We start from the raw sequence: 26,004 nt of genomic DNA on the forward strand, positions 1-26,004 counted from the left end.
CAATTGTGGCCAGGAAGTGGTTTTCCAATCCAGTTGTGCTCAATCTGGGTCTTTGTTTATAATCTGAACAGTTTGATCTGTAAGTTGTGATTTTGGAGGTGGAGCCTAACTTGACCATGTACTCACCTCTATGACTGTGCATGTCTATGTGTACACGCCATGGGTTGCAGATTAAAAAAATCTAACTAACAACTGAAAACAAATAAAACACACAAACTCACAAGCACCTGGGATTGTCCATGAGATCGGGGGGGGGGGGGGGGGGGAAGGGGTAGTACGGGAACTCTCTACCAAAAAGAAATCCACCATTGTATTGAATTAAATCCGATTTTTGTCTAAATTAGTGCTGTGCACTAGATTACCTGAAAAGATGGGTGAAGCAATTTATGTGCTTCACACAAGATTTTGGAGCACTAATGTTAACCAAAAACAAACAAATTATCAAAACAGAATTCTAAGTGACAGTTTTATTCATCTAATACAGTAATGCAGTAGTTCAAGTATGTGCACTCCCTGTACATTCCCTAAAAACCTTTTGATTTTGGCAAGCTTTTTAGACAATACAATCAATAACATTATAGGAAAGATTACAAATTACCTATCACTTCTTGCACAATTCAAATGAGCTGGCCTAACTTTTCTCTATTATACAAAGATTTAAAAACGGTATCATCATTATCATTGCAGTTACGTTAAACACGTAATAGTAGAGCTACATTGGCATTGGGATTGTTATCATTTGGCCGCCATTAATCGTTAAAATAAGGCCGTCATTAAAGCAATGCATAACTGTACACCTTACAAACACAAGATGGCACTCCGCAATGCCGTAGTGCAGTGAACCCTGGGTTACGGCATGTCTTTACTTCACTTTCAGCGTACGACTGAAATATGACAACGGCTCAAAATCACAGGGTGTATTGTCCATGCACTGCATCTGTGTACCTAACACCTCATTTCTGCCAGTGTCAAGCTTTCTGGTCATGTAAGCTGTATAAAGTCAATGTGAACTTGCCAGGAAAGGCACAATGCACAATAAGTGAACATACATGTATGCAAAGCTCACAAGATTTCAAAACCAGATGATCTTCACTTCCAGATTCACACTCAGAGTGAAAGCTTGCAAGCTCTCGAAAATCTCAAATGGACTCTCAAAAGTTCTTGCTGAAAAATTTTGTGTCCACACTCAAGCAAAAGTCTAAATACTTGCAGTGTCTAATAGTGCAAGCATGAACTACCACGACTGTATGTCACTTCTTCAATGACACTGCCCAATGGATATCGTCAAGGTGGCAGCAATGGCCACAAAATTTTGTCAATGCAGATTTTAATTTCATTTTCTCTAAGAATGACACAGTCTCAATAATTTTGTGTAAAACAGACCCACGTCGGAACTTGTAATCTCACACATCTGTGTGGACGCAGAAGTCTAGACTTTTGCACAAAGTCAAGAGAACTGATTTTTTTGTTTTGTTTTGTTTTGTGTGTGTGTGTGATTATTTGTGAAGTAATACTGAAGACAACTTCGCTCCAATATTTGAGATTAACTTTAAATAAAACTAACCCAAGAAAACAAAAAGAACAGTGTAATGTCATGAAAATCTGACAAAATCCTGTAAGTAATGAAATTTCAAAGTTTCATGTTAATCAAAATGTCAGTCAACTTTATACGGTAATGACAAGATTCTATAATGTTCCTGCTTCTCACTTGCTTCAAGACAAATCTTCACTACCTGTCTACGTTTAAAATGATTTAATAAAAAACTAAAGGAATAGCATTTCTCATAACAAGGATTTCTCAATCCAAACTTTGGTAATCATGACTTTGTCAAGTGAGAGATAAGGTTGCCAAATCGTTGACCTACAAGACTTTTCAATTAATTTTATCAACACTTTACTGCATAGGATGCAATAGAAGACTGGCTGGCAAGATGATAACAGCATTACCTTTATATAGATCTGCTTCTGTGTTTTGCTGGTTTTTTGCCATTTGCTGTGATTCTGAACACTGTTAATGTGCCATGAAATGGTCGAGGAACTCTAAAGTTACTGTAATAGCAATCTCTCAATGTTTATCTGATTTTCTCATTAAATTTTTTGACTGTTCTCTTCTGACTTTTCTTGCTTTATTATTATCAATACTATTATCATCATTATTATTATCATTATTATTATTATTATTATTATTATTATTATTATTATTATTATCACGATTATTATGATGATTGTTATCATTGCTGTTATCATTACAATTATTATTTATTCAAGAAGGTAAAGAACATAGGATACATATCATATGCCTTTAATACAAACATGAAACAAAAACCAGAGTGAACATTACATGTGGACACTGTAATGTACTTATGCATGTACAATGTAACATGTGCACGTAATACACATGTAGTCACTATGAATATGGTGTGGAGATCAATCCAAACACATGAGGAATTCTTTTAAGTGACTTTAATGAAGTCACTTTGAGTATAGAGCGGAGTTTCAGTCTAAACATATGAAGAATTGCTCTAATAGATAGGCTTCACTACTGAAAAAAAGAAGAAGTGTAAATATGTTCAGAAATTCTGTGCTCATCAAGTTCTCTAAGATTTATGAGGTTCAACTTCAAATTTCTCTTTGTACAGACGAAACATAAAAACTGTGATCTCTAGAAAACAGAACATCAACATCCTCATGCCCTTTAACCGAAAACAGATACTTTAAATGCCCAAAGGCAAAACTTTTGACACCATGATTTATGAGCTTGATGCCTACATGCTACTGGCAAAACTGGGACCTGGATTGCCAGGGGTGAGAATTGGACTTACATGCTTCCAAGAAATGCTATATGTGAAAGCTCAGGAGACTAGCACACATGTTGCCCTGTCGGTATTTTTCTTTCCTCTCTCTCTCTCTCTCTCTCTCTCTCTCTCTCTCTCTCTCTCTCTAGCACATTTGCAGGAATGTATCACAATCTTAAAAGGCTGCTGCATTTACTGAACAACTCTAGTGTCTCCCTAAAACTTCCATTTTTTCAGCAAAAAAAAAAAGGAAAAAAATATGCATCCCCATCAGCTCTCTGTTCACTGTGATGCTGTGATACACATACTGTATTTGCAATTGAGTAATCATTTTTATTAAACAGCATCATATGCCTACACATATCTCACCACCCTGACACACAAACATTTTTTACAGCTACATGTAGGTATCAAATATGGTATGTATCTACATAGATTATATAGTGAGATATGTTTTATCTGATTCACTGTCAAGCACTGGGCCAATAACACAAGTACAGTAGTCTCCGCATAATCAGGTACTGCTTAATTGGGTACTCCACTGAAAATAATTGCAGTACAAAGCAAATAAACAGTTCTGATGCATATTATGTTATATTTAACCTGATAATCAGGTAGGCATTTTGGATAAATGGGTAGATATTTTCCAGACAAGCTTCATTTAGTCTCAATGTTTCCCGAAGAAAAAGTCTTTAAAATGTGTACCTAAATACAAATTCTGAAGAAATTGTGAGGCGCCAAGAGGCAGTAAAGGGCTATGGTTTACGTTTTAATGATGTTAAATATGCAGTGAACATTCAATTCACCACATCACTAGAAGTAGGTGTATAATGTACATGCCAAATACAGACCCTTGCACCACCATCAGACACAGTGACACACTAATCACTACATGTCTAGCCAGCTCTCACTAAAAACGAAGAATACTGAGTGTAAGCTTTTCTTTGAATATTGTTCATGAAAACGGGAACTTACAGTCGCTATTACTTGGGACAATTTATGGCTGCATGCAAGATTTATGATGTCATGTTTATATGGCATGTCAGCATTCATGTAAGCAGTGCCTCAGCATGGATTACCAACTACTGGTATCCTTTGCTGTTGGTCATCGGACAAGGTAGAGTAAAATTCTGTAAGATTTGAATGTTGCTTTCATTGAAACCGTTACAAGAGAAGTTTGGGTTTCTGGGAAGGCTATTATGAAACTTTGAGCTGTGGCTGAAGTGACATACTGTGCATGCTCTAATGTAGTACTGATAGGTATATAATTAGTGTGTGGTGGCTACGACATGAATGTAACAGGCTGTCCGGCTCATCGAGTACTCCGCTTAATAGGGTAAGTAATGCTCTGCCTGACATAACCTCGTTAAGCGGAGAGTACTGTACTTTAATAAATGAAACATCAAAATTAAAATAAAATCTGGTAAATCTGGATAAATACACTATCATTTTGCTTAAGCAGCCATCAAGATCAAGACTTGAGCCAGTGGATCTTCTTCAACTGCTTCATCATTACCAACATTGTATGGTTGCTTCATAATGCTATTGCTGTCAATCACCACAGTGGTATACCTAAACTACAGAGATCAAAGCAGCATGTACATGAATATATTCTGTTCCAAATATGGTTAAATTCTGGTATCAACTTTGGAAGAGGATATAAACTCTACTCCATATGTTTAATGTTGTTTTTATCACCAGAAGGTAATGAGCACACACAATAAAAAATAGGTAATTCTCATTAAAATCAGCTAGAAACTTAAAATGAACAAAAAAAAAAAACAAACCAACATTCACCAAAATCATAAACTTGGATGTGAGGAACAACCATACAAACTATTGTAAGCTTTTGCTTTCTGCTTTGACTGTTATTTGCAGCACTGGCCCCATTGGTACTAGTGAATCAATGCCACAGTTTCATTTTTATCTTCAATTTGAGGCAATGTGAGATGTGAGTATTTCTTTCTTCTCTTCATGGAAAATTGGATGGGGGGGGGGGGGGGGGGAAACTTCACCAAAATCTACCCCTGAATTAGGCTAACTCCTAAAGTTATTGATCTGAAACATGTGAACTCCTAGAGGACGGCACAGCCAGACCTGGGAGGGCTACGCAAAAAACAGAACTGTCTCCGGCCACAAAAGACATCTGCGCTGCTCAACTGCTCAGCGCTAATGGATGACGGCACAGACGTTTCCAGAACATTGAGCGCCGTATGCATCAATGTTCCTCTCGATTCATCTGGATTTCCCGGAATTCGCACGTAATGTCAATCTATATAGAGTGTTTGATTCCATACGGGGTGATGAAGTGTCCTTGTCAATGTCTCTCTCTCTCTCTCTCTCTCTCTCTCTCTCTCTCTCTCTCTCTATCTATCTATCTATCTTTCTATCTCTTTCTCTCTCCAATGTAGGTAATAAGGCAAGTTCTTGCTAAATTTGGGTGTGCGCCTTGCTTGTTATTGGAGCAATAAACAAAAGAGTCATTCTCGGTCTATACTGCCTTGAAAAGTTGCATCGTAGAGAGAAAGCAAATTTGTTGGTCTGTATGTTTACTATCTCATTGGTTTGTTTGTCTGCGTGTTTTATTACAGTTACATGCGAGAGTTCCCTCACTATGTAATACTGCATATGTACTCGTATGGCCCCATTGAATGTAACAAGGGAAAACTAAACTGCAACCTTGCCTACAGAACCAGACTTACACAGACAGATCATTTGATTTTGTTATGAAACAGCAGCAAATTTTAAAATCACTTTCATGATGAATACAATATTTGTGTGTGCCATAGTATAATAATCAAAGGAACAGATGCTACCTCTCCTTATATATGGATTTTGAATGAGGGAAATCTTTCATTTTCTCTGTTTGACAAATTTTCCTCAAACTAAAATCAACAACGCATTGTTGAAACACAATGTTGTTAGGTATACAGAGTTTTTTGCTTTGTTTTGCTTTATGTGTTTATTTGTTTATCTGAATTTACTGCTCAGGGTCAGATCCTGAAAAACGAGAGTTTCAGTTTTGATATGATGTATAACTGATCAAATTGGATGAGCCCATTCCAATGAAATAAATGCTAGAATAACCCAAGCTATTACCAAAGTGAATATCAGTTTTCAGGAAAAGGGGGATTCACGCAAAACGTATCTGTGAATTCACTGAATGCAGAAATATTAACAAAATAAATCAGTGAAGTTTGACAAAAATCAGACAACTGGTGAAAAAAAAAAATCATGCATTTTCGGTTTTGTTAAATACATGTGTTTTTAATTGTTGGAAAAGAAGGCTGCAAAAACTACAACCTGCATGATGTCACAATAGTGAAATAATTTCGAGAGAAATCCACAACATGCCATACATTATGGAAAGTATGATTCTCTTTCTTTGTTGCTAATGTAAGGTAAGGGTAATATTATTCTCCCTGATTTCTTGAAAAGTTTAAAGTCTAGAGCTCTGATTTATTCTTGATGCCAGATATGTGGAATTCTCTTGGTATTTTCTTATATCACTCTACTACTGGGACATTGTGAAACTGTTGTAGTCTCCTTAATCAGAAATGGCATCACATGGGTTTAACCAAAACCTTTCTTAACCCAAATGTTTCTTCAACAAAAGGGAGGCACCGACACTCGTGGAAGGCAGCACATTACTTCCTCACAAACACCTGAAAGATATCTTCCACAGAGAGAAAGAAATTTAAAGAAACATTTCTAATTTTCTACTACTGCATGAATCGAGTACTGTAGAGTAAAATTTGATGAGTAATATTGCCACTAAATATTTATCATCTGGTATAATTTGGTGGAAATTTTGAGGGTGTGAAAAAGAGGACATGTGAACTTAATGAGAAATGAAATCATCAAGCCTCACACAGACAATAAATCATTACTACATTGCAATAATAATCAGGTCCTTTAAGCCACAGTGGCTCCCTGCTGCAAGAAGGCAAAGATAAAAACAAAACCATGGCATTAATGTTAGAATAGCATGACAGCAGAGTAAACATCGCAACAGGTAATGAGGCTTGAATAAAACATTTCAAATCTCATCTCCGCGAGCACCCCCGGCCCGAGCGACCCGGCATTTCCAGGAAAATGAATCTTGCATGATGCGCCGAGCACTGCTGGGCTTTTGTGCACGTCGCCTTCCCACATATCTGCACTTGAATCTCTCACTTGATTCGTCAGTTACTGTTGTTGTTTTTTTCTTTCTTTCTTCTGTTTCTGCCTGTAGAGATTAGGCTTTAACATCATGAGAGTGATTCTTTTTTTTCTTATAATAAAGTATTAGACAGGCACACTGCCTCCATCCATTCAGAAAGACTTAATCAATTCAAGGAAACTCTGAAGTGATGTTAACTGACAGAGTTCCACTTCAAGTCTAAAGGACCTAATAAAACAGCACTCCCCCACCCCCCCAAGAAAAAAAAAGTTTTTACTTCTTACAAAGACAGGAGGTAGTAGAAGAGACAGTCACATTGCTTTTTCTTCAGGTTTCCAGGGGTTGCATAAGTTGCGGCTTCATGCACAGAGATGCTAATTTCAATGCAGTATCAAAGACAATAGTTAGGTGGGGCAAGACACATGATTGGTGGTGAGTTGGTTGTTTCTTTGTAGCTTGATTGCTTTTTGTGTGGTTGTCGAGTTGTTGTTAATGTTGGGTTGTTTGTTTGTTTTTTGGAGGATGCAATTCATGGAATGATCAATTCTAAAAGACATAAACCCATCTATATATTCATAGCCAGGATGGATTCACATAACATTGCAAAATTCCACATACTGTAAAAGTGGATATTTTTGCGCAATTAATTTTTTGCGCTTGGCCGGGTAACAAGAGTTTCGCATGTTTTCAATTCCACAGAATCAAGACATCAACTTGTGAAATGTATGGCAAGCAAAAATATTTGCATGCTTTTATTTTCGCACTAGTTTCTGGTTGCGCGAAATGCACAAAAATTTAAACACCGCGAAAATTTCCACCTTTACATTACTACCCAATGGCAGAGTACCAGATGTAGATGGACAAGCTGTTGATTTACTTAAAAAAAGGAAAAGAAAAATAAATTAAGACATGGACTGACACATAACACTCTGAAAACACAACATTTCCCTTATCCATTTGCACAGAAAGCTCTTTGAAAAGAAGGAGCTATGGCCACATGGCATGCAACTCAGCACTGAAATATTCAATAGGCTTCAATGTCAACTGAGGAATTAGTAGACACCTGATGGACTCTGCAATGACACTTGGCACAAACAACTTTCTCAAGGATAGGATCCACATTGCCTTAATGAGGGGATTATTTGTTGTCAATAATTCTTGAGGAGGAGAGCAAGTCTTCCTTTCTTCTTCTTCTTCTTCTCTTTTTTGGCAAAACAACAGACCATGGTACTTCTTTCTCTTTGCTCAGTCATCACAGAATAGAAAACATGTTTACATTTTCTTTTGTTTGATAATAACACTATTTCTCTTCTTTGTCTGCAAATCTCAGAGTTCAAATCTGCAGCATTGCTGCTCACATAGATTATAGGCACATCAGAGACATGCCTGTGCACGCAACTTCACGCTCAATTACCACTGAAAATCAATCTGATAGAGCATCATTTGCCTAAGACTGAAGGGGAAATTACCGCAACATTGAGGAAGCCGTGTAGTTTGCCAGGGTTGATGGAACAGACTGGGGACATCCACTGAATCCTAATGACATTACCTACCCAGAATTAATGCGCAATAACTTGAAAGTCACTCACTGTCAACCCACCCCCCCCCCCCCCCACCCCACCTGCCGTTATGAAACAGCAGCTGAGAATGACAGAGTACCTGTTGAATGGAGTTTTTTTCCTACTTTTACTGTGTTAAACACCAAAGGTTGAAAGAGAGCTTTGAATGATTACTTGCCCTGCGGGGGCATAAACTATCAATTACAACACAATGTACAATTGTAATTTGATAATATGTCTGAGTCCCAGCTAAGGAACCACGAGGAAGTACGGTCCAACCTGTTCTAGAGATCACCTGTCTGTAATGGCCACCTGTCCATAATGACCACATGAGACTCAACCACACAGAATGTGCGATATTGAACTCGTGCACAGCGCCCACCTGCCATGGCCACTAGTGATTTGGTTTCTGCAGATAGACAGAAAGGCCCGAATTCATGAAGGTGGTACAATCTTAGTCCGTGGTTTAAACCATGGACAAAGACCGTAGTTTTGTATGGGGCGCCAAGTGTTGCATGGCCTATTTCATTACGAAATCAGTCATTTCATCGACGAAATGACCATTTTGTCAACGAAATGATCATATCGTAACAAAATGAACATTTCGTCGACGAAAGGATGAAATTAAGAAATGTCTTTCCTAACGAAATAGGCCATGCAACACTTGGCGCCCCATACAAAACTACGGTCTTTGTCCATGGTTTAAACCATGGACTAAGATTGTACCACCTTCGTAAATTCGGACCATTGCGTGCATGAAGACTGCCCAGCTACAGTAAACAGCTTACTATAGCTTAGTTACAGTTAGCTATTGCTTTCTGAAGTCTTCACATGAACTGCTTGGGTTCTTGGTGGATTGACACTAGGCATTGCTCACTTTAAAAAAACAAGCCATGATGTTGGAGTTGTGATGCCGGCAAAATTCTGACAGCTGAAATATTTCAAATTCAATAAATGACCTTAAGGGGATTTCCCACAGCATGATCATCATAAAATACGTCAATACCAGTCAGTCTGAGATGACACTTTGATAAACCATGGTAATATCATGGTAGGATTTTTATTGCAAGCAACATGGAATATGGAAGATGCTGAAGTTCAAAATTTCATAGCTCTCTATACATCATCATTAAAAGGAGGGGAAATTTCCACGGAACATTTATGTAGATTGGTGGATTTTTTTTTTTCCCCTTCTCTATCCAGTAAATTCCGCATATGACCTGCCAATCTCGGAGATCCAGCTAAATCAAGCAAACTTTAGCAGAGAAACATCCACATACACTTTTTTTCCAATCATATTAAGGAAAAAAAATATCATGTGCCAGAAATAGTGCCCTTGTTTTGTTTTTGTATCTTAAGCATTATGTATTTGGTACTGGAAAGGATTAGATAGTACATTTTTACATGATTTAAAAAAAATGAAGCAAAAATACAGTCACCATATTCCAGTTGGGATTCTTTAGGTTCATATCAATTACCATGATATAACAGAGCTCAATCAAGCAAAATAAGTTTTCCTTTTTTTCCTTCAATTCTCACTGCATTGATGACATAAATTTTCACTGCTGAAATAGTCCATTTGAACTATCCAAGTACATGCCTTTTGCCAGGAAAACTGGGGCTAAAAGCCTGGAAAATGGCATCAATGAAATCCTTTAAGCGCATGCACCAACTCCCAAAATAAAGCACACTACCAGTTTTCGCCCCACCAATATTGACTTTGCGTCAGCGATGACATTTGGGGATGAGCAGCTGCCTTCATCATTCCGAGAATTTGCTGTCATAAGCATACTCCTAATTTTGCTTCATTAGCAGGGAATTTGCAATGCATGACATTCAGCAGAATTGCATCCCAGATAACAATCTAGCTGTACGGTCTCTCAGCTAATGAGCACCGCCTATGTTTAAAAAAACAACAACTAAAAATTAAAAACAAGAAAATAGCTAAAGCTAGGAAAGGCAAATAGCACTTTCTCTTCATGCTGAACACACGTAAAGGAATTACATTGTTTTGAAATTGCTTTGGGTGAAGCCTTTATTTCTCAGAATGAACTATGTTATTCATATCTTTCAGACGAAACCTAAAATTATATTCTCCATCACCATCATGTATTACATTCTGTGTAAAAATCATCCCTGAAAATCAACCCAACATCCCAGAAAAACGAAGTTATATAGCGCGTGGCTACTATTTAGAGTACAGATTTGGATGTGGCTGCCACCGGCATCTGGTTCCTAAAAATACACAAATTTGGTTGGAGGGCCACAAGCTAGAATAGATTAAAAACTCAAGAAGAAAAAGAGAGAAAAAAAAACACTAGCTCATTCAAGTGAAAAAAGACCATCACATCAGAGAATACGAAATAGAAACATGCTATTTTCTAAATTTGTAAAAAATATTTATTAGAAATATCCATCTTTTTTACATATTTTTAATGAGCCAACTGGGCAAAATTGCCCATGCATTAGCACAAAGTTGATCACTTGGATTCAGGAATCCAACTGGAAAGTGATGGTAAAGAACTATTTTGACAAAGTGAGTGTTTAGAAATAGAAAAAGAAGAAAAATTTGTCAAATGAGTCAGGGGAAAAAGTCCACAATAAATGCTCTGTTCCTTTTTTTGTGGTTTTGTTTTGTTTTGTTATTATTGTTATTGTTATTGTTATCGTTATTTATTTACTTTTTTCTGTACACGGTAAATCTTATGAGGTTATGGAAACAATACTGGAACATAAGAATAGCTAAAGGCAATAACTGACTTTATTATGTACCACTGCATATCTCTGTAGGGTTTTCAGGGGTTCTGTAGCAGGCAAGTCGTGTACATCTACAATGAAAGAGTAAGTTGTCAACTGTTTCAGACTACTATCAAACTTCATACCACCCCATTCCCCCCCCCCCCCCCCCCCATACACACACACAAACAAACAAACTTTGATAATGAAATTGACCACTGTTTTTCACAGCCAACGGAGCACACACACGTATACATTCACTGCCACTGACAAGATTAAGGATCTGGTTCAATGACAAACGCAAAGGGGTTAAACAGTCCAACGGCCATTGTTTTACAGAACAAACGTACCCTGAATTCCTGGAATGGCATTTATAGCTACATCGATTGAGTGCATCACTCAATACCCCGTCTACTCGGTGCATTCAAACAGCAGTGCAGCTGTCATTAATAGTCTGCCCTTGTTTGAGAGCGCAAACAGGGAATCAAATGCCAGCAATTGAGGGCCTGTTACATGTCTGTCTCCAATTTGTCATCCTCCTAAGTGTCGCATGCATTTTTAAACGATACCGAAAATAGACGGTTTCCAAGAACTTCTTCATAGAAGTGGAAAGTTACTGAGCATGAATTCATGAAAGCAACAGCAAAAAAAAAAAGTTATTTTTTTTTTTTCTCATCTGAATTAAACTCAAACAATTGATGATGACTGCTATCCGTAAACACCATCACATGAACAGCATCCAACATCCTCCACCTGAACAGATGAGAATTTTCTCCACTCTGACCAAAAAGGACATGACCGCTATAAACATATGATGTATACCATATCGCCATGAAAGATTTCAAATATTGTATGACTCTATCCTATTGTCATAAATCACACATCTCAACCCCCCTCCCCCCCCCTTTTTTTTTGCAGGGAAAAAAAGAAAAGAAAACAAAGAGGTACATTATAGCCTTACACAAACAGACTCAACAAACGTGCATGAAAAAATGTCTCATTCTGAATCTGAAAAGTTCTAAGTGAACTCTGGGATAAAGTGACATACAGTACATGTATCAATGTTAGCCTTTGTCAAAGGTCCTCCCGCTGCCATGACTGCAAGAGGAGCAAGAGTCTTTAGAAAAGACTAATCAAGCCACCAGTGAGAGCCAAGATCCAGCAAAGGGTGACTTTGGAGATCTGTTTCTGAATTATCAAATTTTGCTTCAGGTGTTTGGTAGAAACAATCACAATCAATAAGCAGAGTGCTGTGTGAAGAATCTCATGCTTACACAATTGGCACTGAGGGTAATTGATAAATTGAGCATTTTCATTGGTCAAAGTGACAAACAGAATTTTTCAATGGACTCAAGTGATTCAATAGTCATGGTGAATAAGGTAGACTCTCTCCCAGTCACAAATGCTAATTACAATCGCACTTCTCAAAAAGGCCCTTGCAGTGACACGTTTGGCTTCAGCTCTCTCTAGCTCTTTGCTTATGACTGCCAGTGCCAACAGTCAGAGAGCCTGTGAAATAAGGCTAACTGTCAAACCTGAAACTTTCACGTGCATGAAAGTTTTGCAAATTATGTGAGGAGCCACGATTCGCAAAGAAAAACGCATGTGGAAATGTTTGTCTACACACTGCGCTGAATGCAAGTGGCGATTCGCAAAAGTTTCATGATGCAAACGTTTCTGGCTTTACAGTATATGAAAGGGCTTGATATTAGTCATAGCCCAGGGCTACTAAGAATTATTATTACCCATATACGGTAGTTTTGCCAGGCAATTGTAGTTGGTATTTTGATTGGTCGGGAAACCACCAGTTTTCGAGCGGGCAATATTAGTGGGTATCATCCTTCTTCCGGGTTTCGCCATTGACTTTACATGCAAACACATGCACAAACCACCAGTTTCCAGCAGGCAATATTAGTGGGTATCATCCTTCTTCCGGGTTTACATGTACACACCAAGAAATGAGAGTTTCTCGCGGAGAGGTTTCGCGATGAAGGGCAAATTCCCATACGTTAGTACGTACAAAAAGAGGACGATCGCTGGGACTGTGGTGAGCGCGCCGTGTACCCGAATTGTGCATAGGGGTTGTGTGCAAGCACGTGGGTGTAGTTGAGCGCAGTAGTGTAGGGTTCGACCTGACGCCGAGTGGATTTTGTTACTGTAAACGGGACGTTTACATTGTAATGTACTGCTCGAAGGTGCCTGAAATGCCTGAAATGGGTAATAATAATAATATGGACTGTCTACTTTCTGGGGATACGACAATGATTGCCCTCACTAGAAGAGTATTGCCATCGTCTTTGGCTCGGGCAATACAATTCTAGTTCGGGCAATAAATGTCATATCCACCTCAAGGCCAGTCCATATTATATCAATGTCGAGCCACCGAACTTCCAAAAATCTACATAGATCTTCCTATTCTCAATCCTAAGGATATGGAACACATGATTGAACACACACATGGAAGTGGCACTTTATTAGAGTTGAGCTTCAGTGGATTAAAACCCGTTCCCTGTTTTGACGCACGGTGGTATTGGACAAACGACCGCCTGAAGCACAGACCACAATAAACCAACCCCAGATAATACACTTTGCAGTATTTCCTTGCAATCTAAGCAAAATGTATCTAGGAATCTCAAGCCCTGGAGGTATAACAAAAATGCTGTAAATCACATTAAGAATCATGCTCCCAACATTATAGCTCTTGCTAAACTTATTTTATTGACTTCACCTTCTAAACTTTACATACCCAGTCATTCAGATTAAAAAAACAAACAAACAAACAAAAAACAACCTAAAATCACAATCAAGCAACATTTGAACTCAAACAAGTAAATCAAAACAGGCAATAATTGCATAACGGCAACAATAAATAGCTTGGCTTTGCTGGATATCCTGGTACAGTAGGCATCACTTCTCCCCTATGAAGGCCTTTGTCTGAACACCTCCACAAAAATGTACATGATTTCACAGCATATCCCAAGAATTGTCTGAGGGAAAATAATAGAAGAAATACTCGGCAAACATCACTGTTGGCTGAAAAACTCGGAAACTGAAAAAAAATTCCCTACAACCTCCACCAAGGACGTTATGTTTTGGCTGGCATTGGTTTGTTGTTTGTTTGCAAAATAACTCAAAAAGTTGTGAACGAATTTGAATGAAACTTACAGAAAAAGTTGATAATCACACATGGTCAAGGAACAGATGATTAAATTTTGATAGTGATCCAGAAATTTTTATGAATTTTTGAAGGATTTTTCATCTTTTGGCAGATAGGGTCAATGAACTTGGGAGTGACAGCTACAAGTATATAAATGAGGTTTGCATTCATGCACTAAAGCACGTCCTCTGCTCAAGGCACCGCGCAGCATGCAGGAAGCTAATGAGGGTAAACACAATTCTTCTTTATCATTGGGAAATTGGGTGATTTTCAGTATGCGTGTATGGGTAGAAATGAGCGGCTTGGCGGAGGTCTGTGATCTTGAGTGCTTTAGAATTTCTAGTTCCTTCTGTTTTCGTCTTCGGAAGAAAGAGAGAGAGAAAAAAAAGACTGCTGTATATTTCCATATGCACTGTTCTAGAGTGTTATGCTCGATCTCCCACAATGCTTTGCAATTGGCTGTGACATCATGCACATGCTTCATCTGAATGAAATGGAAACTGGCGCAGTCAGAGACATTAGTGAGACTTTAATTGTAGCATTTTAAACAACTGAACCATGTGAACAATGGGTTAAATAAAAACAAAACTATCATCTTCTTATGCTCCAGACTTTACTGGATTAACCACAGCTCTAGGTATGCCCCACACCTATATATAAATTACAAAGTTTTACAAGTCGACTGATGGATGTGAAATTAGCAATTCTATTGGAAAAAAAAAATACTGTCACCCACAACAGAACAGAACATTACATTTTAATACAACGTACAGTACATTGCCTCTGAAGTGAGCAAACTAATAAATTTTGTCTTGAAAGGATAATACCTACTTCATAATTCCACTCTAGAAGTTCTTGATCTGAAATTCAGCAGTACTGACTTATGAATTTTATGGTTTCTATTATACATCTGCGTGTGTGTGTGTGAGTGTATGTGTACACAAATAGATAGATAGATGGATGGATAGATAGATAGATAGATAGGTAGATAGATAGATAGATAGATAGATAGACAGATAGATAGATAGATAGACAGATAGATAGATAGATAGATAGATACGTAGATAGACAGACAGATAGATAGATAGATAGATAGGTAGATAAATAGACAGATAGAGAGACAGTATGTGTGTGTGTGAAAAAGAAAGAGAGAGAACTTGGTCCTGCCAACATCCAGGCAGTGGTATCTCTCTGCCCATGGTGCTAAGTGGATTGTTACATCTACAAATGTATAGGCAAGAATTATCTAATGGGTATCTATCACTGCTCCTCTATTCTTCTGTCTGTCTCTCTGTCTGTCTCTCTTATTCATTCCCCCAAATAGATTTGCTGGGGGGGGGGGGGGGGGTGGTCTCTATGGCAATGACTAGACACACAATTACCAGGCTTGCTTCCAACAATTCCAATGCTCAAAGATCTGCACCTCAAGCCCTTTATTCTTTCTAGTGAGCACCCTTGGCAAAAGACGAGGCATCTTGTCAGATTGCCATCAAATCTTTTCCCATTAACTGCTTCAAAAGGGAGACGGAAATAAAAAGACAGCAAAAAAGGGTAGTAGCATTAGTCATTCTATTCTCAGAAATCCAGGGATTCAATGATGTGAATCAATGAGCTCATAATGGGGGGGGGGGGGGAGGGGGGGGACTGGAAGCTCGCTACGACAAAAGTGACATGCTGGCTTCACAGGAAATGAAGAGGCCTCTTTTGAAATCCCATCAGAGAGGAAATTATTGTATAGGCCAATTCTGGAATAGAACATGCAGTTCCCTGAGTGAAATATCACATCATTATTAGTATCAACATTTATACAACAAAAAAACACATCAATAAAAGATAATGAAAGCTATACTTGTCCGCACCTACATATGTAGCAGTTATTGAGGGACTTTGCTGCATTGCCATGATACATCACTGCTACTATAACTTCATTGGAAAATGTCCAGAAATTCATGGAAGTTTCATACAATATTAAAGTACATCCACATTTACAGTGCAAGGACATGATAAATGCGTACAAAAAAAAAAAAAACCAATTCTTAGTGAATGTGTCAAACATTTATTGATACAGGCTATTCATACAATTTTGGAAATGAGACTAAACCTGAATCACACATAAGGTGAAATTTCACACTGTGACCTTGAATTTCAATCATGTCAACTTCAATTTGAGGGAATTATTCTTTATTCAGGCTACTGATCACGTCGTGACAATTTGGATTCATTTAGATTACTAGTAGTACCTGACTTATAACCTTCAATCACACCACTACAATTTAAACTCAGTTCAATAAAACCCATAATTTTCTGAGGATTCTTTATGCCCTGAGATTCTTCCCAATCAAAGAGCAGCCCACAGTCCAAAACCCCCACTAAAAAGGAAAAAGAATGTTCTGTGGCCCCTACTTAATGCTGACCCCCACCTCACTTTATCACAACAGGCACAAACCTTGACATCAAATACTGTATATGCCACATACGTATGTTGCGAGTATAATATTCCATGCGTTGGGACATGTATGAGAACCACAGTGGCAGGGTGAGAAACATGTACCTCCTATCCTTTTTCACGAGAAAACTGAGTGATATCCCACCTTGGACTACACAGTATTAAGTGCATATGTGTTACAGGAGGCAATATTTTTTGTGAGTTTCTACTTTCTAATCTCAGATCACTCATGAAATTCACAAAAATAGAAACACTGAAAATGTATCGCGTACACAGGTAGCAAAAACATTCTGAGAAAATGATCCTATAGAAGGCTAATATGTTGTATGACAATTTGTGGGGGGGGGGGGAAATGTATAATCAGATCAAAGTCTGTTTCAACAGTGGACAAAGCTGATTTGTAATCTACATGAAGAAAATTTGGGCTTCTGTGGAAGTGAAAAAAAAAGTGTGTTGCTACCCTCAGACAGTCAACCACTCAAGTCATCACATGACAGTGTTGACATGTCTTTACTCGTTTTTGATTCCCGACGCCACAGTTTCCTGTTGACCAGAAACCGAGTTATGGCAGTTTTAGATTCATTGCCCTTCAAAGATTCATTTGAAACTCCACAGTGCAAAGCTGAATACTTGGAAATTCAAGCATTGTTCTACAGTTACAATGTATCTTCCTCTTGATGGTGATTGGAAAGAACACATATAAAGCAACGGCTGACCAAGGCAAAAGCAGGAATTGCAACTGTTTGGAAGGTGAATCCTTCTCTTGCCTAGTTTCTCACTCATCTTTGTTTGGATTTTGTTAAAACCTCGTCTATTTGCTATTAAAACACTGCATTTTCTCCATCATGCTACTGTAGCTCCTTTTTGGCTCAGTCCCTTGCTTCAGAGTGATGGTCAAGTTATTGAATGTAATCTAAATCCATTCACAAAACAGGAAGAGGCTCCCCTCTTTGGCTTTACAAGTATGCATGCACACACACACACACACACCGACACACAAAAATAGAAAGGGTCTTATACATAATACATATATATGCGCTGCCATTTTTTTGATGATTTTAGCAAATCATGACAAGAAGCTGGACAAGATTTTTACTTTTAAAAAAAAGAATGGTTTTGTATGAAAGCGGTGAAAGCAAAGCATTGGATTTTCACACACACACGAAGAAAAAAAATTCTACTGGTTTGATTTTCTCAGATTGCTATGAAATAACTACGCTTTCCCAGCCCCCACACACATTCTCCGGTTAATATGATGTTGTGGCCCCTCTTTTGTCAGCAACCACTTGTCTGTAACAACAACCTGCCCATAAAGACCACATAGAAATCCCCTGCAAAGAAAACATCTCATGAATAACCTGTGTATAGTGACCAACTGCCTAGAAAGCGTGACCTGCTACCACAGATTTGGTTTCCGCTGGACAACTCACAACTGTGCACAATGACCATCCAGTGCTGCACAGTGGCAGATCGACTACAATGTAGCTCGCCACAGCTCTGTTGGCCACTGCATCTCACAAACACTGTCGGGCACCTCTTTCAAATTGCATTTGTGGTTGCAACAAACATCACCATTTGGTAAAAGCATGTCAAGTGTGAAAATTGCATAACTTTCTAGTTTTATGTCTGATTCCACCATTTTCTATTCATTTGACTTTATTTATCAAAGCTAATATGGTGTGGAATTGCACTCTTATCAACAGAGGTGAAAGGTCATGTCACATTCCTGGGATGCAATTTTGCTATCTTCCATGTTCAAATTCCTCATGCACCATGCTCATACATTAAGACAGATGAAGTATTCCATGGGGAAAATAACAAACAAAAAAACATCCGTTTGGGCATTGAAGTGGGTCCTTCTTCCGATGGTAAGATTGTAAGAGTTCCTTCAGAAAATAACTAAATTGAACAAATACAGGAAACCATGCTCCACTTTCAATGCCACGGCCAACTGCTGTGGCAAACATGATGACGTATAACTTGTGTGAATGTGATTAAGAGAGCTGAGGGAAGCCATATAGCTGAGATCCTTTCACAGCAGTGTGTAGTAAAGCGTTTTCAAAGAAAACAGCTTTTTTTGTGAAGTTCGTCTGTTATTTCTTATATTAAATTTGATGCATGACATTCATAATGATCTTTATTTTTATTCTAATATTGTTCACCAGTCATCTAAATCCCCACAAATTTGATGGCTGCTCAGGTCAAATGACACGCGAAGAGAAAATGAAGACATATAATGACTGTTCCTGTGCTGTTGCTTGCATGCTCACTCCTTCAGCTTCCTTTGTTTACGTTCACCATATTTAGACGCCTACACTTTGTATCTAGCACGTGATGAAGCTCTACGCAGAGGCTAAACTCTGCATCAAGGCTTTAGAGTCCTCATTTGCAGAGACACTTAAATGTTCTAAATGCAGTCTGAATTCTCGCTATCGCCAATGACGTAAAAAGTACCCGGATGTGGCTTTTTCATCAAGATTTAGTGCACTTGGTAGCAAGGGCACTTCCGGCGCGGGGCATAATTTGCACAACGCTAGCGTGCCCGTACGTGTACCTTACCTATAGCGCAGCGCCGACCACGGATACTAGTACAGTAGGCCGCTGTACCGCCCGAGCCAGCGAGTGGCCAGGCCTGTCATACTCGTACACTGTAGTCCCCGCCGGGGGCCGGCCTTGCATTAGCATGCACCACTGCACGCAGCGCATAAGCTCACACATACCGGTACAGCGTACTGCTTGATCATGCGATCGATGTGCACATCACAGATCAGTTATCTCTGCATACGCTGAAAATATGCTGGAAAATATTCACCCATCTGGATATACAGTATATTGTCATGGAATGCCCATCTTTTTTCTTTATTTGTTCTGTGTCGAAATGTCGCGAACACAATCGGGAACGAACAGTGATCTCGAACTTATCCTGTCTCCGAAGCAATTTCTTCCAAGTAAGTACGTACAATGTACGTAGGCACTAGGTCTACTACCTAGTGCTACTACCACTACTAGTAAGTCGCGCGTGCATGTACTGCGCTGTGGAGTCATCCGCAAACTTCACCCACGCTGCCACGTCACGTCTCGCATGCCAGTAAGGGTCCTATTTCTGCAGATTTTTTTCATTTATTGTCGTGCGAACAACACATGGCAGCTTCGCAGCAACAACCAATAGTTGTATTAAAAGCAATTTCTTAAGAATGGAGAAATTTCAAATCATATTAAAGCTGTAATTCAAGTTGAGAAAACCGGAAGTACACGTAGAATACAGTCGGTTGTCTGTGTAAATAGTATTAGTCATGTATCACGCGCGTACAAACGGAAGTGACTTTGCTACCGGACTATCCCATAATGCACCGTAAATGACGCTTAAATCAACAGCCGGGTACTTTTTACGTCATTGGCGATAGCGAGAATTGAAGACATCTAAAACAATGATAATCAGGGTAACCATGTGCGTGACTCTAGTGAATAACAATTTGGCATTTCTTCCTGTGAAGGAGTGGAATGTTAAAATAGGCTGTTGGATATGCTAAGGCTGTCTCCTATGACAGATAACAGGCCTGTGGCACTGAGCAATTTTCCAGCTGAATTCAGCAATTCCAATTAAAGACATCCGGAAGCATCTAAAAAGCAGCATTAAATTACAGCAAATGGTCTCTATTTCACTGCAACAGTGGAGGCTGGGGGGGGGGGGGATCTGTGTGTATGATATGCTGATTTAAAAGTAATTCCATTCTTGCAATGTCTGTTGATGTTGAAGTCTTATGAAAGTGATTGGGTTGTATTAGCAGTACAATCATCATCATCTTCCCTCAACCTGCACGTGTTAGGTTGTCTTTGAAAGTCAGGTATTAAAATCATCATTACCTTCTGAAAGCACCCTTACATATCCTTTACAAAATACTAACTTTACTAACAAGGAAACCAAAAGTCCCTTGAACCCTTTATGTGATTTCTTTGGTACAGCGATGGCTATACAAATAGTGAATGGTCACAAGTGCGATGGTACAAGATTTCGCATGAAAAGATTGAGGCGCTCTATTCAATGACTCGAAGATGAGGTGAATGGTGCATCTCACCTTTAACAGAGTGCGAAACCTTGAACCATTGCACGTGTAAAGACCACACATTATTTGTTCTTGACAACACCTCCAATGTCCACAGATGTGGTCCAAATTGATTCTTGAAGTAGTACAGAAATGGCAACCATTTTGTTTATGAAAAGTGCACAGGGCGGTGAAAGACACCAACACCAACACCAACACCAACACCAACACCAACACCAACACCAACACCAACATCAACACCAACACCAACACCATGCATGTCTGGGTCATCTTCTGAAGTCCTGGTCACCTGTCATCAAATGGTCAAGAAGGGTGGGGGGGGGGGGAGGATGGCAAAGTAGTGAAGGACTTACTGAGGTCCAGTTTGTCGGCCAGCTTAATGAGCAGGTCCGGCTTGATGAGGGGCAGCTTGCTCTCCACTTCATTGCAGAGGGTCAGCGAGAGGTCACGCAGCAAGAAGAAAGCTCGGATAGCCTGTGGGGAGGTAAGGGGGGGAAAGTCAAGGGGTACAACATCATAAAGAGAGGGGTGAGTATGGTACATCACAAGGAGCTGACAAACGTGGCTTTTTTCTTTTTTTCCCCACTGAAAATAATGTAACAGGATGTATGACTTGTCTCTACACAATCTACAGGACAGCCAACTTCTACAGATAAACAAACATATTGATGCACGTATCATGTGTGCTAAATGAAAATCATTAGCAAAACATTTTTTTTATATCTACAATTCTTATCTTTTATGAAGACAAAACATACTGACTCACTAAAACATGCATGTTGACAGATCAGAATATACAAATTGTACGTGCATATATAGCAACAAGAGTATTGGCAATCATAAATTGCGCATTCTAGATTCACTGGAAAAACAAGAACAACAAATGTTTCTACCGGTCTCTACTACATAGATAATCATTTTACTAGTCAGCCAACTTAAGCAAAGAGTATGGCAAGTAATGGCAAGAAGCCAAACAATGATTAATACAATCACCAGAAAATACAATGCTATGATGTAATTGGTGCCAAACTCCACTCAAACGTGAAAGTACAAATCCTTCTGGCCTTGTGGGCTGCCACATCAAACTGTGAAACATTGACTCAGTTAATTACATCAGGCCTTGCCGTGTCAAAAGTGAGGATACACACTAAACACTTATCACAAAGATGGCAGGTCTTCAGTAAGCTTTAGTTCTGGAGAAGTTGTCTCAAATCAATCATGACACAAAGACTTTGATCTCATCTGTCACAAACAGCAACACGTCTGACTCTAAGGCAAGACAGAGGGGATCACAACACATTACTCAGTATCTCAAGATAGCTCAAGTTACATTTACACCTGAGAGGGCGTCTAGGATCAGCTTTCACCATTACGGCACATTTAAGTTCAATTTGCCATGGCAGGATGAGCATTTTGAAATGCTGATCCACAATGCAATTCAAGGGGGTACTGTTAATGCTCCATTTTTGTCAAGTTCAAGTGGGAACAAATTTTGCGGACATGCATTACTCATTGTTGAAAAACTATAAACCCTTATTCACGCCTTCCCAGTTAAAATGTGATTAGAGAGAACTGCCCTTCGTAAACGTGATTTGAGTTCATGCTTCCCCAGTAGACATGATTGCTGACAATTGCTGATCATAAACACACCTTTTTAAGTTTTTTAATCATCATTTTGAAGGGGCATTTATATCAAAGCGAGTATGGAAGAAATTGTGTTTTGCACTAATCACGTTTCAAAATGCTGATTATGGCCAATAAAAATTAAGCATAAATGCAACCTAAAAGAAAACCAGAGATTAACCTCGACTCTCTGTCATCTTAACACAGCACCCCCATTAAACATTTCCTCTGTCTATGCCACTCAGTTTAACCAACAAAGAAGGCAAAGGCATGGAGGTCTAGACTGTATTGCATAACAGCTAAATCAGATTGTGCGATGCTAAGAATACATGGTGAGGCACGGCTTTATATCTGCAAATGGATCGAAGGGACACTTAATTTCCCTTCCCATGAGTGCATGATGACTTTGTCCAGGTTATGTCTGGACTACAGTCTACGTCAAGACTATGTCTAGGCTTGGTCTAGATACAGTCCATATGGCTTCAGACTATTTAAGGAATCGGTCTGGACAGTGACCAAGGTGTGGTCAGCCTTCATTATCTCCTGTGGGCAGAAAATTGGCCGAGACTGGAATGCATCAGAACTGAAAGTGGTCATGTGACCGATATGTGCATTGAAATGAATCATATCAATATCCCTTCCTCCTGGGCCTCACGTAATAAAAGATGTTAGGACAGCAACTCCTGCAAGGAAAGAACAACTTCTTGTAGCAATAGCCAATCAAGAAGCGAGATTCTCGTCATCACCATGACACTTGCCATTGTAGCAAAGGGTTGCTGATACAGCAACTTTCTATTAAATTGGAGCCCTGATGCCAAGAACTGTGATTAAACACCGCAAACGCCGAGCTATGTCTCACCTACATATCGCAATTTATGATTAAAGTGTTTTTCAATGTGAGTCCATTGACCTTTTGACCTTTGACCACGCTGGAATTCACCCATAATTTTCAAACTTGATCGGCATCTTGCGTGGTATAAGTTTGGTGGTCATAGCTCAAAGCTGTGGAAAGTTAATAGAGTATGCCAAATTGTTGACAACGCCAACACTGGAAAATTGACGCGTACGTCTCGCTTCCACTATACAAGTGAGACAACTACATGTATGTCCACAGGTATTAAAAAACAATTAAACAAACAAACAAAACAGACACCTTTGTCTCACATGATAGCATGACTTTGCAACTGCTGATGTCATGTCCCCAGTAAAGCCTAATATTGCAGCAGAAATGATACTGCAGTCTGTTTCTGTCTGTTAAGACAAAAACTTACAGTGAAAAATAAAGCATAGGGCATAGGCGAGAACCCAGAGCATATCATGCAGAAAGTAAAGAGTGGAGAAAAAAAATTGCAAGTCCCAAATAACAACATTTGATTAAAATGGTGTGCTCGTGGGTAAAATTATCCAAAAATATGAATAATAGAAAAACAACATAATCCACAGCAATACGTCCAAAGGGAGCCTAGGGGGACAGGAGGCAGGGTTATATAAAATACAAATTGCATCTCTTAGTCATCCAGTCCATACTATCACAATGCGATGGTAAAGACAGAATGAGAGGTGTGACTTACCCTTCTCGTCCTTTCGAGCTCACCGGAAGGGAGCCGCTTGGAGAAATCAATCCCAGTGAGGGGTGTTCCCGTCGGATGCAGCAGAATGGACTCGTCCATCATGAGGTATTCCACGTTCAGTGGACGCTTCTGTCAAACACAAAGAAAATGACACATATGTATGTATGGTAAAGCGTCACACAAAACAATAAAACAAGTCAGATACTGAATACGCCATATATTTAGCGAGTCTACATTTTTGCGAATTGGGACTTCCCCATGATTTCGCGAATGGTTAAATTCGCGTTCGTGTTGCACACTACTGAATGGAGAAATGTATATGTGCACATCACATTCGTATCGGGATGAGAGTAAACATTTTCAGTGCACAGTGATTATCTGGTTGAACAAACTCAAAGAGGCACAAGTCAAAGTGCTTAAGGAGCACTCCTTGCCCAACTTTGTGTATAAATGGGGTACAAATGACAAATGTTTAGGGCAAGATTTATGTTTCAATGAACATTAAAAATGGTGTGTGTCTGAAAATTGATTTATTTGTAAGTTACTATAGGCTTGCCATCAAGCTTTGTATAGCTGAATATGTCAAAACCTTAACAATTGTATAATCCCTCTAATGCACACTGTCCAATTACCACTTTGTTTCCTGTGTATATGATGTGTAGATGATAACTGGCTTATGAAAAAAAGAAAGTGTCACAGTTTCAGACTAACCTTTCGCCTGTTAACAGTGTATGATAAATGAGTTTCTAAGGTACTATTTCTATTTTTTTAATCCCCATGAAGGAGACATTTATGACCCGCTACAACAAAATGATCCTAAAGTCGGGGGAGGTCGATTATTTGAAAATTGCATGATATAATCCCCTAATCTTTCTGCGTTAAATTGATATATAACACATTTTATAAACATAATCGGCTGCGGAGATATCGATGTTTAAAAGAGAGCATGTCAAGACGTCTGGAAAATCACTGTTTCGAGAAAAGCGCCCTAAAAGTCTTCCTTTCGACGCAATCGAGATCAAGGGACACGCAAGTCAGTTTCCACCTCTGGACAATAGAAGGTAAGCCCTAGCAACCCCCAAAGAGTTCATTCAAGCACATCAACGTCGGCGGTCTCCTCACCAACCAATCAGTGACCAGGATGTGAGAAGCGGCTGAGCATAGCGCACGCCGCCCGCATGCACCAGTCCACTGGGCAGTGTGCGAGCTTCACGCTTCAGTTAGCAGCAAGCAGCAAACTGACCAATGAGATCACTCTGGTCGTTGTTAGGGGCGGAACCTATCTGTGGCGCTCAATCCAAATTTTCGAACTAGTTTCTGCTTCGTTGAAACGCCAAAAAACATGGCTCAGAAAAACGCTATTTTTTGGTCTTTCTTTTGATCGTTTTGCTTCAAAATTTCGACAGATGATAGAAGACATGTTAGACTCCAATAATATATCAAAATCAGCAAATCGTAAGTTTTGACCAATTTTAATGCTCTGACTTCAAACTCGATTTTCACGGCTTCGACCGTGCGCGACTTTAGGACCTTTTTGTTGTAGCGGGTCACATTTCGATACAATCTATTCTGAAACAAACTGCCTTGAAACAACTAGATTGTATGGTTTCCTAACTTGTGTAATTCTGTTCATATTTTGTGTGTACTTTATTTACTGACATCGACTCTCTGAGGAATATCAGTAAGAAGTATTTTGATGTACACTACACTTTCATTGTTAGGGACCTCAGAGACAACAGTTGCATAATTTCAAATAATCAATATACGTAAATAATAACTGAATACATGTACCATAGATAACTAAAGAGAGGGAAAAAAGTTGTGACAAAATCTGATCACGCACAACTATGAGCTACTGAGGACCCCTATGAGCTGCCACAATAGACTACTA

The 26,004-nt window shown here is 39.0% G+C and overlaps 1 protein-coding gene across 1 annotated transcript in view; it reads right to left on the reverse strand.

Moving 5' to 3' along the window:
* Positions 1 to 26,004, reverse strand: part of LOC139724784 (protein CLEC16A-like) — a gene marked incomplete at its 3' end in the record, with an annotated part of 97,558 nt that overhangs the window by 12,966 nt on the left and 58,588 nt on the right. Inside the window, exons 17-18 of the mRNA XM_071635901.1 lie at positions 24,114 to 24,242; positions 21,273 to 21,393 (exon numbers count right to left, since the gene is read on the reverse strand). Coding sequence (XP_071492002.1) covers positions 21,273 to 21,393; positions 24,114 to 24,242 — 250 coding nt within the window. The remainder of the gene's footprint in view (positions 1 to 21,272; positions 21,394 to 24,113; positions 24,243 to 26,004) is intronic.

This window comes from Diadema antillarum, unplaced genomic scaffold, assembly GCF_040938485.1.
Source record: "Diadema antillarum isolate AM-2024a unplaced genomic scaffold, OU_Dant_1.0 scf00000229, whole genome shotgun sequence".
NCBI lineage: Eukaryota > Metazoa > Echinodermata > Echinoidea > Diadematoida > Diadematidae > Diadema > Diadema antillarum.